General features: G+C 52.7%; 2 protein-coding genes across 3 annotated transcripts; both read right to left on the reverse strand.

Moving 5' to 3' along the window:
* Positions 1–18: 18 nt before the first annotated feature.
* On the reverse strand, positions 19–2,659 carry LOC116433910 (non-structural maintenance of chromosomes element 3 homolog). 2 transcript variants are annotated; one of them, XM_076372416.1, is made up of 6 exons: positions 1,480–2,659; positions 1,028–1,404; positions 769–937; positions 597–679; positions 386–517; positions 19–301 (listed from the first exon to the last, which is right to left on the reverse strand). In XM_076372416.1, exons 1-6 carry the CDS (start codon positions 1,481–1,483, stop codon positions 224–226), a joined length of 843 nt encoding a protein of 280 aa, XP_076228531.1. In that variant the 5' UTR covers positions 1,484–2,659; the 3' UTR covers positions 19–223. The 2 variants fall into 2 exon arrangements, with proteins under 2 accessions (XP_076228531.1, XP_031848409.1); XM_031992549.2 differs by having other exon boundaries at positions 597–691.
* Positions 2,660–2,930: 271 nt separating this feature from the next.
* net (atonal bHLH transcription factor 8-like protein net) lies at positions 2,931–12,033 on the reverse strand. The gene is made up of 2 exons (XM_076372409.1): positions 11,026–12,033; positions 2,931–7,374 (listed from the first exon to the last, which is right to left on the reverse strand). Exons 1-2 carry the CDS (start codon positions 11,078–11,080, stop codon positions 5,771–5,773), a joined length of 1,659 nt encoding a protein of 552 aa, XP_076228524.1. The 5' UTR covers positions 11,081–12,033; the 3' UTR covers positions 2,931–5,770.
* Between the last annotated feature and the right edge of the window lie 2,584 nt (positions 12,034–14,617).

The raw sequence follows: 14,617 nt of genomic DNA on the forward strand, positions 1-14,617 counted from the left end.
GTTATTTAGAAGAAAAAAGAACGGACAAAATTTATTTCTTAGTTAGGAAAATATTGTTTTCTAAATTACTTGGTCGACACTTCCAACCGACGAAAAATAAACTGTACAACGTTCTCGATTTCCTTCGTGTTTTGCGCCTCGGCGATATCTATTGGCATCGTCATCGCCATCGTCATCGCTATTCTTGTTGTCCTTGTTGTTGTAGAGCCTCGATACACAGAGCCTAATCCAGACGATTTTCCCATGCTGTCAGTGCTTTAAACTGTAACGGCCAACTATCCAACGAACGTCCATTGTAGACCTACCAATAAACGGTACTCGAATGTTACGCACATATATTACATCAAAGTACCGCGAGAAGGTGAGAAAGTACCTAGGTTCTTACCTGTGATGCAAACTCCAAGGCTGCACGCGGGGAAAATTCGTATTCGGCGCGGGGTCCCCACTTATACTCGACTCTTACCGCGTCGTTCTGTTCAGACTGTATCTTTTCGAGATATTTTTGATCTACGAATACCTAAAGAAACAAAAAATCTTTGAGCAACGCGAGGATTCGCAATCCGCCAGATACGATAGCGTCGGTCTTTTATTTTTACCTCGGTTACAATGTGTTTGACGTTACCAAAATTAACGTGGCTCTGATTGTTTTCAGGAAGGATGCTCAAATTTGTAAGAAACTCTAACAGAGACTCTAAAATGATTAGTGAGATATACGATGTATAGAAACACAGATCTTTATACTTGTTTCTAAATAGATTTGTCAATTACCTTGAGTACAGGACTCTTCGTTCATATAGATGTGAGTAAGCACTAAGAATAATAATACTTGTCCGGTGCCTTCTGTCCCCAGAAAATTAATATGGGGTAAATCATTCTCTAATTGGTTTACCAGCATGTACTTGTTACCTTCCAATTCCATTAAATTATACCCAAATACCTATGACGCGTATCTTTACATGTATGAAAAGTTATAAAATAAACAAAGTCGAAGGTTGGTTCCTTTGTTTTAGGACATTCTTTTGGTTACCTTTGATAGGACATCTTTAACTTTACTCATTACACGATGAAAATATTTCCCTTGTCCTCCAAACACATTCTTGATTATTCGTGTTTTATTGATAATCTGTTTTTTTCTGTCCATCGTGAAAAGATATCTTACTACAGTATTAACAAGTTGACCTTCTTCCTCCGATAGTATGCGGTGCAAAGTGGATCCTCGAAAACTTTGACTGCACGGTTCTTCGTCGGAGAATATTCCGTACGCGGCATGCGTCGAATCATTGTTGGAACTAGTACTTGGAACAGGCTGCGACAAGCTTGTAACCTTGCCCTTTCTTTTCTTGATACGCGGTTGCGTCAAAAATTTCTCTTGGACAGAATTCGACTCGTTGCTTCGTCGTGATTCTGCCTTGCGAACAATTATTAATCACACCGGCGTCATACAGCTATAGAGAATACGTGGAAACTGTCGTTACTTACTCATTTTGCATGGCACAACAACGGAAACCGTACTTTATTTGAATTATTTTGAAAAAAATGTCGAGAGGTTAGGGATCTCCGCGTAAGACCGTTTACTACTGTAAACATGCGAATATAGTCGGCGGTCCGAACAATTACCTGCGCCACTCTCACGCAACAATCGTATGGGGATTTACTTGAATCCACATTACGCATTAACGATTTTATTTATTCGAGGTTTCTCTTAACTTTGACATCGCCGGAACTGTTATTTTTTACGACGCGACACGTCCAAGCACTAGCACTAACTTGAGATAAGTAAGATGCACTATTAGCGAATAGTACCATGCTTTTCGCGCTAGGTGGCACGATGGTATCCGGAAGCGATAGTTTTATCATCTCAAGTATCGATTGATCGGTTAACCGGCTGACTTTAGGTTCGTATGAAATGTACTAATGAAATAGTGAGGCAAAAGACAAGAATAATACGATCAAGATTCTAACAAATGTAAGTGCAAAGTTTATATGAATATAATAATTATTATTCGATGAAATTCAATAATCCCTTATCGGATAAGGGACACGAAACGAAATGCTTACCAACCGAAAGATCAGGGCAAATACGAACAATCGAACGAATTGGCAGGTTCTTCCTTGTCGATAGGCTAAAGCGACGTAAAGTAGCGGTCGTTGTCGAACGACATCGGTGCAGGTATCGGCGTTAAAATGAATCGTTGGTAAAAGCTTTGGTTTCTTAAAGTTTATTTCTTACAATTAGCGTACGCCCTAAGACAAGGATCGAACAACTTTGCGTGACATACAATCACGTAACGTAACAAACAGGTACGCAGAAGTCGGGCTTGGATAAACTTCGGATTGTATCTCTACCGCGTGTTATTATTTACTAAAGTCTCTCGGATACCGTCTTTAAACAAGATTTCGCATTTTTTTCAAATGACGCATTACGTTTAAACGGATTCGCAGCGCCATCTAACGCGACGCAGGCTCGACATCAATCGTGTGCCCGCTGGTTAGGGTATTTCGCGGTAGATTACGCCGCGAGCCGTTTAATCGGTTGCCAATTAAATGGACGTTGAATAGAAATTTAAATATTTAAACGTTTCGATATTTAAATATTCACAAGTGATCGAAAACGTTACGATAGAGGATTGCCACGATGATATCGTTACAGGATACAAAGTCATGCCGTTGCAGCGAGAAGTCGATTCGGATGGGATTACAGGTGTTTTCGAAGAAACCGTCGAAGGAGAAGCAATTCTAATCGGCGAGAAGTCGCGTTGCGTGGATCGCGTAACTCAAGTAGGTAAATATACTTGTAGGTTGTTCTTGTACGCGAGAAAAAGTATAGTATGTCCTACTATAGCTTCCCATATATAAAGCTTCCCATCGCCGATAGAATCGGAGCGCTGTATTTTAGGATTACGTTATCGTGGCCCATCGGCGACAACAGCTTACACCGTGCAAACACGCGGCGAATGCAAATAAAACAATCGATCGAAGAATGCGTTCTTTTCGGGATTTCGGTGGCGCGAATCTGGTCGAACGGTCTCGCGGCCGATGCGATCCGCATTTGTCGACCACCCTGTACAATGGTCTGGCCGTACCGTCGCGAAACACCGGAGGAAACTGGCTCGTATGCGAGAGGTTGGCGCCACACTGTCGCATCCTATATACAGAATCGCTCTCGCACCGACTACACGAACACATACTCGGACGGAGAAAACGCGTACACACTGTAACTGTCGTACCCGCTGCATGCCTACATCTAGGGGGGAAAAACAGGGAGGTAGATGGCGAGGTAGTTGCCGACGATTCGCACGGTAGAACGGTATCGTTTTTCTCAGTCATTCCTCTATCTCCTCTTTGCGCTTTCCTGTTTTCCGCTCTTACCCTCTTACCCTCTTACCCTCGGCGCTAGTTTGCTCGCTCCTCTCTCTCTCTCTATCTCTCTCTCTCTCTCTTTCTCTGTGTCGAATTTTTGTCGCGAGTCTGTCAATTATACGGAACGATACCATCGTGCGCTCGCTCTTTGGAATTTCCGTCTTTGTTCGTTGTCGGACGTATATGAACGTCATTGCTATCGGAGAGCGGGTAGAGTGAGATTTGCCGAGTAGAAGCAAAGGTAAAGATGAGGAAAGAAGAGAAGAGAGGAGGAAAGAAAGGGAAACGGAAGGGGAAGTAAAATCGAAACGAGTCGTCGGGAAGATACCACGAATATATCTACGTAGGTAGTGGTACGCGAGTACCAGTAAACTCGAGGCGGTGCGTATGCATTCGCGTAGGTCGTCCGACGTAGCAGAGGTTGGCGGTTAGCGGCTGGCGGTTGGCGGCTGGCGACCGACGGCCGGCGGGACGGCCGGCGGGCGGCCGGCGACGGTCAACTGGCGCCAACGTTCTGGCAACCTCCCACCAGACGTTGTACATGGACGTATACGAGTCTGTCTCTCGTTAACTGCCGCTTCACGGTTGCACCGCTCCACACCAATTTCCCGATTATTCGATCAATTATATTTGCCGCGCGCATTCTAATCGGCCATTCGAATGCCCTCGCTGTACCGTGGAAAACCCGAAGGAGACAGAGTCGGAACGATCTCGCGAGTTTGCCGCGTACCTGATGCGCGTAGCGTTCGACTGATTATTATTCGCGACGAATAACCCTCGAAAATTTGGCGATGCTTATGAAACCGGTAAATGCACCTGCGCTACGTAGCAGGTGCGCGCGTGCAATTTCTCCTCGCGTCGGATCTACTCGATGCAACGGACCGAGAGTGGTCTTCCTATATGCATGTGCGCGCTCATTCGTTGCGCGTGCCTCTTCATTCGGAAGCCTCCTTTATCTCGGTTCGTCGTCCCGTCGTTCCGTCGTTCCGTCGTTCCGTCGTTTCGGGAACACGCGCGACAGAGCGTCCCGTCGCGTATCTCGTACGAGAAATTTACCACGGATACATCAACGGTCTCGCCTCTGCGATCTCCGACCGGAACCATCGTGAATCGGCCAAAGTAGAATACCAATCGGTCCAGATGGCTAGGAAATAGAGAGGGGACGTTGAGTTTTCGGATCGGACGGCATACGGAATAAATGCAATAGAATAAATGCAAGAATAAACGGGCAAATATTTTGCCTAGCCCTGTACGTCCGATTTCGCGTCAACGACACCGGTGTTACACACGGGCCGTGTTTGGGATAGCGTTTCGTCGACCGAGCAGTACGCGAGACGCGACCAAAATGCAGTAGGCCGGTTTTCGAGCAGGTAACACTCCACGAGCAAGTCTCGTCGCCACCTGCCGCGGGAATACTCTCGGAACGAGCCATTCGGTGCTAGAGGATTCGGGAAGAAAGGAAGTAGAATCGTCCTTTCTCGTCAGACTCGCGTTTCTCGCAGCGCGTCGCGTCTGCTCGTCCTTATCTTCGCCTAGTAGGTCGTGGTATCGATAGCGAAAACATTTACTGGTAATCGGATGCGATAGATGGGTCAAGGTCGACTGTACGTATATTCCATTGCGAGTATTCGACGAAACAGCCATCGGGTTTTTAACGCGAACGCGAAAGAGGTTTGTCGGTGGGCACCAATAAAAGCACATGCAGCGTTTCTCAGTCGTTTCCTGATTTATTTATCTCAAGTTTTACGGATGCGAGCACGTAAGCGCCCAAAGTCGTCTTACAACGTACATAGAAAGGTAAATTTGCGCGACATCGTATTCGATAGCGTCGCGAGAACTCGATGCGGCGGTTGATCGTGAACCGTGACTCGCCGAATTAACTGCCTCTCCTCCCGAGTCCGATCTACCTTTCCGTTTTCTCGTTGCGAACTATTCGAATGCGAGTCAATGACGCGAAGGAAGATCGATGACGCCTTCCCTGTTCGTTTGATTATCGTTACGGTCCGCTTTGGTCGAACTTATTTATACCTATACTATTCGATAGATCGAACGGGATTGTACGATCGTTGGATTCGTCGAGGCGCGTTGGGTTGGGACTGAGCAGGTTATACCGTGTGACGAGGAGCGAGGCAAGGCTAGGCGAGGCGAGGCGAGGTTAGGTTAGGTTAGGTTAGGCTAGGCGAGGCGAGGCTAAGCGAGGCTAGGCGAGGCGAGGCGAAGCGAGGTAAGGCGAAGCGGTGTGTGGCGAGGCGATACAACCGGAGGAAAAAGGATCGCTGTTCAACGACGATCGGCAGTCCCGGAGTTTCGAGGATGTTACTGCGACAGCGGTGTAAGGGTGGTACGCGTCAATTTGTACATTACGAATTCAAGAGGTCCGCACACTTCCCGTTTCGGTAGGCTAGCTTCTTCAGTCTTCCTTCCTTTTCCTGAGTTTGCCCTCGGTCTGGATAGTCCTCGATACGAGGTCCACGCAAGCTCCCAAGGACGCACTGTTCGTCGACTCTCCCTCCGGAGTACCGACTATCTTGCCGAGAGTCATTATGTAACTGCACGCGATCCGCAGCACGGATAGTTTCGACAATTTTTGATTGTGAGAATAGGCCGGTATGGCGCGCCTCAGAGTGTCGAACGCGGCGCTTATCGTGTGCACCCTGGTCCTTTCTCTGGCGTTCGCCTCTATCCTTCTTTCGCGCGTCATGTTCTTGTAATTCCTCTGTTGACCGGCGACTGGATGTTGCTTAGAGGGACCGGTCTGCGCGTTCGTTGCCGCCGTCGGAGAAGAATCGCGTTCGTTTCTGTCGGATCGCTCGTCTTCTCGACGATTCAGTAACACAGCCGATGACGAGAGCGACGAAGACGACGACGAGGACGACGAAGACAATACCGATGCAGGCGTCGGTGTCGATATCGACGTAGTCGTTGCAGTCGACGTCGATATCGATGTCGAGACCGAGGTCGAGGTCGAGGTTGAGCAAGAGAAAGACGAAGACGACGACGACGACGACGACGATGACGACGACGACGACGAGGACGACGAGGACGACGATGATAACGAGGACGAGGAGAAGGAAGACGAGGAGGAGGAAGAGGAGGAAGACGAACAAGACGCGGACGAACAAGGGAACGAAACTTTGACCCTGTCTACCGGGTACGGTTTTTCGTAGCTTCCGTTTACAGCCGGATGAGAAGGAACTCTACTAGCTATTTCTCCTCGCAGGACGAGCGACAAGGGTTCTTCTTGTAATCTGGGATGCGTGGACGCGAACAATGTCGGCGTTGCAACCTGCCCGATCGCGACTGCATTCGCGTCCATGTCCACGTTTGTGCCGTTCGACGCAACGTTGCACGAGGAGATTACAACGGGTTCGGATTTTAGACTGGGAGAATCGCGTCTATCGAGTCGAGTCAGGCGAGATTGCGCCGAATGGCGATGTCTAGTCGACGGATTCTCCGTTCGCTGCGACTCCCTTCGAGTTTGGATATCTTTCTGTTCGAGTTGTCTGGTGTCGGTCGATATTATCGTAGATAATGGCACAGTGGACAGCGGTGTCGGTACAGCGGGCGATGGCATGGAGGATGGTACGAAAGACGGTACGGAGGATGGCACGGAGGATGGCACGGAGGATGGCACGGAGGATGCCGTCGAAGATGGAGCGACCACGATCTTTTCCGTTACGCTCCGCGGCAAAGTCGGATCTTGGCTTTTGTTCGAACTGCTCCAAGGTCTGAACGGGCTCGGCGAACAGTTGGTCGTGCGAAATTCTTCGTTCACCGGAACCATCAGAGTTTCCTTCACGCGTTCGATTCGTCTCTTCTTGAGCGGTGCCGTGCTCGCCGATTCTTGAATCTTCCGGGGTTCGGCGAGTTTCCTTTTGTTCTTCAGGGATATCGGTGTCACCTGAACTTCGACGCTATCCTCCGAGGCGCTCGGCGAATGTAGACTCGACATATCGTCCTCGTCCGCTCCGCTCGAAAAATCAGCATCTCGCTCCGAACCAGCCATTACTCCGGCTGAAATCAAACAAACAGCAACTCGCGTCACGTGACATGTTGAAATAACGCGACGTTTCTTTATCCTTCGATCGAGTACCTTTCGGTTCTGCTTGGTACGCTTACTTTCCTCGATCGTACTTGCCTTAAAATTCCGTGGAAATTTCGTGAAAGCTCGGTTCTTCGAACCGCATCGGTCGAAGGGGGAACACGAAGGGGTGTCGGGTACGTCGAGCGACGAACGATAGGTGCGTACGAGATCGTCCTATCTCGGATAGGATTCCGCGGGTGAAACGTTTTTGTCCCGTCCCGTCCGGACTTCGCCACGCGCCGTCTCGCATCGTTCCGCCTCGTGTAGCCGAGGAGACGATATGTTTTTAGGTTCGGGGTGCGTCACCCAACTGGTACCATCTGGCGCACAGGTCTCAACCGAGATTCTAATACGCGTAACCTCTTTCCGTATTTCTGTCTCTCCTCTGGATCCTGCACCCTTCTCCGAGGAGATCTAGATCTCGTTCGCTTTCGTAGCGTCTCGTTGCCTACTCGCGCGCTAGCTATTCGCGTTATTTTTCCGCGCTGGCTGTTCGTTTAAAGAGCACGAAAAGCTAGCTTGGAAGGGGATCGAGGAGCACATGGCATTCCTCCTCGTTTCTCTCGTTTCTTTACCTTTCGCGGAATCGGGCATGCTCGGATGCGATCGGTTCTCCGCCCCCGTCCCCGACACGTCCAGGAGATTATCCGTCCGCGAATTCGTATCCGGCCGATAATCCGCGATACGCCGCGAGGAAAGTCCGCGCGGCGGTAAGGCTGATCCGAACCAGTTTTCATTTTCTACGGGGAAATTTATCGCGTATCGTTCGTATCGAGCGCGAGATCGAATGCTTCGAAATTGGCGAGTCGAGGTTACCGAGAGAAGATAACGTCTCGTCCACCTGGCGACAGCGTGGGTCGCGCGTCCACCGAATTTATCGTTCCTCCGATAAGCCTCAACGATTTCGATAGGGAACATCTGCTCTCTTCGTACCCCCTCTTTGATCTCCGAGTCTCTCTCTCTCTCTCTCCCCCTCGCGAAGGCGTTCCCGCTTTCGTGCGAAAACGTAATGATCGTGGAAGAGCAACGGGCAGCGACACCGCGACGACCGGTCGGCGACGAAAGATAAACACCGCTCCGTTACTCGCAGCTAGCGAATTCGAATCTTGGGACGAACCTCGAATCCCCGACGTGGAACGACGAAATAGGGGAGATTCGCGGTGGATCGTTTATTAATAGTGCAAGATCCGTAAAAGATGAATCGATGGCTCGCTCGGCGCCCAACGAACACGTGTCTCCGTATCGTACTCGTGAATATCTCGGAGCCACCTTCGTCGTCCCATTCGGCAATTGTTCAAACAAACGGAAATAACCGTGGACATCTGTGTAAACTGGCGCAAAGAAGAGCGCATCCACCCACGCGTCGCTCGGCTCGAGCACGGGTTGGCAAACGCGCGTGCTTCGTTCACTCCAATTCTCGCGGACTCTTTCAATTGCGCGTCGTCGATTTCTGGAATAGTTGCGCGCTAACGAGCGAAAGTCCGACCTCTGATAAGCGATCGAGAAAGCAGACACGAAAGCGCGCCTCTTTCGTCGGAAATATCGGCGGACTATTCGTCCGTCTCGGGAAAATAAATTCGGTTAGCGGAACACGCCGGCGCCTCGTATTCTCCGCGTTGGCACGATTCGCGAGCGCGAGCCGTGCATTTCGCTTTCTATGGGCCGGACTTTCGTCGAAGCAACCATCTTCTAGAGACGACGCCGAGAAGAAGAAGAGCAGAAGGGAAAAGGGAGCAGCGACGAGTCGCGTTTAGATGCGCGGGGCTCGTTTTAGAATCCACTGGAATGGAATGGAATGGAATCGGCTGGCGCCGACTCTGCTCGCGCCGACTCTGCTCGCGCCAATGTTTTTTCATTGACGTGGCCAGCAGAGGAGGGATAAGCGTTAGACGCAAACGAGGTGGGTTCGTAAAGGATAGCGGAAGAACGGACGAATACTCGACTCCGATTTCAGGAAAAGCCTACAGGACCTTGCTCGTCCTTCCGAACGTACACAAATATTTCCTTACCGGAACGATCGCGCGCCGTTCCAAGATCATCGATATCCTTATTTATTATCGTTTCCTCGAGATCCGCGCGATTCGGTTCGGGCCGCGTCGACTGCTTCCTTCCGAATCGAACGCGGCGCACTGTCGGCTATCCGGCCGATCGGAGAGCAGTTCGAATGGAAAATGTTTCCGAAACGTATGGAAAGCGGCACGAGGAGCGTCGAGAACCGCAAAAGTTGTACGGTTTCGGTAAAACGGTTGAAATTGACTTTTGGCCGGCCGGATCGTGCGAATACCCCACTGCGCGGCGGCGTTCGCGAGTGTGGCGCGTGCTGTTCGACGGTAGGCGCATGACGCGCGGCGTACCGCGACAGATGCGAATCGTTTCTAAAGATAAGGAGAGGATTCTCGCGATTCGTCGCGACCTTGCGTTTCGACCTTTGCCGAGCGCTTACTCGCGCGACGGTGACGCGCGGTATTATCGTTTCGAAATCCTAATAAGACGAACGGACGTCCGAACGAAATTAAGAGAGAACAGGGATCGGGATAGAGATTGAGCGGGGGGGATCGAGGGGAAGGAGAGACCGCTCGAACAGCGTCGAACGGAAGAGGTTCGGTTCAGGTAGCAGGTGCGACTTTGCGCACAGGTGGGTGGAAGGTTTGGCGCTTCTTCCCGAACCACCGTTCGTCCCGGCCCCTCGTCCCCTCTTTCATCCGTCGTTCGGCTCATCGGTTTTCTACCTGTGCGTACCTGCGCATAGCCGTGAATAGCCGTGCATAGCAGCGCTTGGCAGCGCATCGTCGCGTGCACGCGACCAGATATCTCTTACATTTAGGGCATCCACGGTTGAATCTGGTTCAACTGGTAATCGCGTTTCTCGTTCTATCCCGATACCGAGCGGCTCGATCGAACGATCGAAATTTGAAAGCCGCGCGTCGCTCGGCTGTCGGCTCCACGGAGAATCAACGGCGGAGCATCGAGAGAGTCGAGAAACGGAGCGAAGCAAGATTACGCGATGAGTTTCGAGTTTGGTCAAGGGCTCGTTTGTTCGACGCGAGTCGGTCGCCGCCTGCCTGCTCGTCTGTGTGGCAACCCACGCTGGCGCCGTCGCGCCCGTCTCTTTCTCGCGTCCTCCTTTTCTACCAACCGTCCCTTCCCTCGTTCCTCGGCTAACCATTCCGTACGATCCATCGTCTTTCTCAGCTTCTCGGTCGCGTATCTGTCCGACGCGACACAGGAACGCGAATACGCACACGCGTCCGATCTCTCTCCCTTTCCGCTCGTCTTTCCGCTACTCCGTTCTCATCTGGAAATCACATTCGGACGGGACAACGCTGCCGTTGAAACGTTTCGCAGCCTCGCGGTTCGATTCCGCGGCGATAGATCGTCGAGAGGGGTTTGACAGTGGCGCTCGCGACAATCGTTATCGCTCTTTCGAACGTTCCATCTTAGTATTCCGCGGAAGCGAGTGTCAACGAATAACCCGCCCCGGCGCGGCTCAACGATCGAGGAAAGTAGGCGAGACTGTAACCGATAAGAACGAGACGCGAGAAGAAAACGATCGGCGACGTTCGTAACAGAGGTTTACCCACCTTTCATCAAAGCAGAAAGCTCGGAGGTTGATTCGACTACGCGATGGGTGGTCATTTTTAACGCGATCCGCTACGCGCGTTCACCACCCTCTTTCGATTCTCGGTCACTAAACACGCACTGCTGCTGCGATGATGCACTGGCCTCTCGCGTTCGATTCTATGCACACGTGTAGCGGGAAAGATGGACCGTCGTAGATGTACGCCACACTTGTTCTCACTTCATTTTCTCCTTTTCCTCGGTCCGTTCGCGCCGCTCGCTTCGATGCCACCAACTGATCCAACAATTTCAAATCACCAACAAACTAGTCGCACCGCGTGTATATACCTCGACGCGCGAGAATAGGATGCGAGCGAGCGATCGGATGCGCACGGGAAATCTGTATGCGATACTCGCGCAAGCGAACCGAGTCCTCGCTCGATCGCGGTCGACGATACACTGACTCGCCGCCTCGTGCGTTCGAACCTCTTTCGTCGGATACGCGTGCGAGGGAGTCCCGACTGGCCTGCGACTTTGCTGCCTCTAACGTTACCACTACCGCCACGGCTACCGTCACCACCACCCAGACCCGACTCAGACGTAACCACCACCGCCGACACCACCGACACCATCGATACCAACGTCGCACACCACTAACGCCGCCAGCGTCCGTGTTGTTTTCGCATTGTCACCACTACCGACGCGACGCGAATCGTCGTTCGTTCGTTCGTTCGTTCGTTCGTTCGTTCGTTCGTTCGTTCGTTCGCGCGCGAACAGCTTCGGGACCGTTGCGGAGAACGATATTCCAGTGCTAGTTGGATTACCGAGAACCGGTACACGCGCGATCGACACGCTCGCGGAAGAATCGGTTTCGCGTTTACACGGATATCGTTTAGCGCGGTTTTCCGATTCGCGACGCATACGCGTACGACGGAATCGAGCGAAACGATGCGGTGTGCGCGCGTGTGTGTCAGAGTCGGTGTCGATGTCGGTGTGCTGTGGTGTCAATGCGACGAAGGCGGCGGAGGCTGACGCGATGGCCGAGAACTGGGGAGCGGCGTGCGGTGTGCATTGTTGGCGGCAAGAGGCAGCGGGCGCCGACAGAACGGCGCCAGCCGGCGCAGAGTTTGACTCGGCTTCTCAGACCCGGAGCCGGACCCGGAGCTGGAGCTGGAGTCGCAGCCGTCTTTCTCCGTTTCTCCTCTCGCTCCCTCTCTTCGTTCCTCTTCATATTTCGTTCCATCCCGTCTCGTCTTTTAGCGGGATCTTCTTTCCTCTCGTTTGCGCCGGCTATCGTCTCTTTTCCTCGTAACCGCTCGTTCGCCATCCTGAACGTTCCCGACTCGAAACCTAGTAGGCAACGGTAGCCGCGAGACTCCCCTTTCGATCGACGGACCGTCGCGTTTCTCTACTCGTATCGTTAACGCCTGCTCGCAAACCTCCCGCTGCGAGTCTCTACCGTTTCGTCGATCCGACGCGTTTCCTCCTTCCCATCCCCCTTCGAGCGGTCCGCGATCCTCGATCGTTAACCTTGATTCGAACGATCGCTCGGTGTGCCATCGTTGCGCCGGCACGTTCGGTATCTGCGGGGAACGAGCTAGTTGCCACCAGTTGACCCTTGCCCACCCGCCTCTCGCCTCTTACTCGGCGAAACCTTTCCATTTTCCAACTCTCGTTTGTCTAAACTTTCGAATCCGCTTTGAAACCGCTTTCGGCGAAGGGCAGCGCGCGGAGGGTACGGTCCTCGTTCGCAGGGATCGGGAACCCCTGTCGAGAATGCGCGTTCGATATCTGCGAAGCATATGCGTGGATAGGGGTGCGTTAACGGTATCGAAGAGAAAAGGCGGCGAGCAGCAGGCGAGCAGACGGACCGGCGACCGAGGCGGCCGAGGCGGCCGAGGCGGCCAAGCGGATTCGTCGGGATGCGTGTCGACCAGATGGGACGAAAAAACCCAAGGAAATTCCCAAGGGCACCAACCGACCGCACTCGTGACTCGCGAGCCGAATGCAGACGACCGAGTTCGATCGGTGTTTCCGCATTCCTCGCAACGAGCGTACGCCGATCGCCAAACGTGTCCCTGTCGTTTCCGACGGTGACCGGCGCGGAGGAAACGCGAAAAGGCGAACGCAAAGGCGAACGCGGCCGAATAAATGTTTCTCTCGGAACGATAACGCTGTTCGCTTTCGAGACGCTCGAAAGCGACCGACGTTTCGTGTGCGTGTATACGCGGTAGTAACCTGTCGGGTAAGTTTGGCAAAGATCTTCTCTTTTCCGAGGGCGTTGCGATTTGTCAGTCTCCCCACTGTGGCAACTAGCGGCACACGCACCTGCCGTTGCCTCGTTCGCTGCTCGAGTCGCGCCGATAAATCTTCCTCGGTCGTTTTCAACCGCGTTGCTCGCCACCCATTTAATCGTCGCGTCGCGCCGCGACGAGAATCTTTCGTTCGAGCGACATCTCAGGGTTCGCCGTTGCTCGTTGCTCGTTGCTCGTTTCCGTTTGCGCGTACACGCCTGCCAATCCGCGTCGGATGGGCACGCGCGCGTACTTTCTAATCTGTAAATATTTGGTGCTCGGACCAACCGGCCGCGTTCGCATCTGCGCCAGTGTCGCCTTCGATTACTAAAGCTGCGCCATATGTCCGCGCGCGATTCCCTTCCCGTTTCCGAGTTCTCGCCCCTCGGTGCTTTTCCAGTCTCTCTAGCAATGTTTGCTAATCTTTGCCAATCGAGCGGCGCGCGAGCCTCTCGATGTTCGTTTCGTTTCTACCCTTTGGGGGGTAGTTTTCCGCGCGTTTCGGCTCGTCGTCTCTCGCAGCCGAACGACCGGATCGAAAGCGCGGACGGGTAGGCGGCAGGTATCGGGCGCGCAAACGAGAATAAATTGGCTGTAACTCGGGCGTTCGAAGCGCGCTCGGAGCGCGCTCGAAGCGCGTCGCGCCGCCTTCTGTCGCTGCCTCGACGGGGAAACGAGGGGCGGTGTTTTTCAATTGGTACCGCGAGGAGAGGGTGGGTCGCATCATCGGCTGCCAAACGGGTCGATTAGGCACACGCGCCTATACGGACGAGTGCGTGTGTCGCGCGGCTGTGCTAAAAATGTTGGAGCACCGAGGCAACGAGGACGGCGATGGCGACGATGAGTTTCCATTGGCGGCAGCCGATCGCGCGTGTCGCGGCGAAAGGTACGGACGCGGAGGAATCAACGCCGCCGTTCCTTTTCGATCGACGACCGAATTTCTTCCGATAACCGTGTCCCCTTCTCGATCGCGCGAGTTTCTCTTCGAGTCAAGGTTGGGCATATTTTCGCGATTACGGTCGACGGTACAGGAGCAGGCAGGTGGCCGTTGCTCGGCCTGGTCCGCGAGGTGGACGCGCGATCGGAAGTACGTCGAGAGACGAGAGCACGGCTGTGTGCGTGCGTGCGTGCGTGCGTGTCATCGAGACGGCCGAATTATTTCGCGCGATCGCGACCCTCTTCGCACCTGCCGTTGTCAAAAACAACGAGTCTTCCGGCGGCTGCTGGCTCGGATCCACGAGTTTCGACGAGTTCGATGACCACGCTTTCCTCCGCGAATCTCTCCGTAATATTAGGTTGCACGCACGGCGACACCAAACGG

This window comes from Nomia melanderi, chromosome 11 (assembly GCF_051020985.1).
Source record: "Nomia melanderi isolate GNS246 chromosome 11, iyNomMela1, whole genome shotgun sequence".
NCBI lineage: Eukaryota > Metazoa > Arthropoda > Insecta > Hymenoptera > Halictidae > Nomia > Nomia melanderi.

Bases quoted from the DNA above. Each gene is read 5' to 3' on its own strand.
- LOC116433910 (XM_031992549.2), bottom strand. The intron at 938-1,027 runs GTAACCAAAAGA...TACGCGTCATAG, and splicing joins TTAAAGATGTCCTATCAAAG to GTATTTGGGTATAATTTAAT. The intron at 692-768 runs GTAATTGACAAA...TAATCATTTTAG, and splicing joins CGAAGAGTCCTGTACTCAAG to AGTCTCTGTTAGAGTTTCTT.
- net (XM_076372409.1), bottom strand. From the start codon at position 11,080: ATGACCACCCATCGCGTAGTCGAATCAACCTCCGAGCTTTCTGCTTTG. The intron at 7,375-11,025 runs GTGGGTAAACCT...GTTTGATTTCAG, and splicing joins GCTTTCTGCTTTGATGAAAG to CCGGAGTAATGGCTGGTTCG.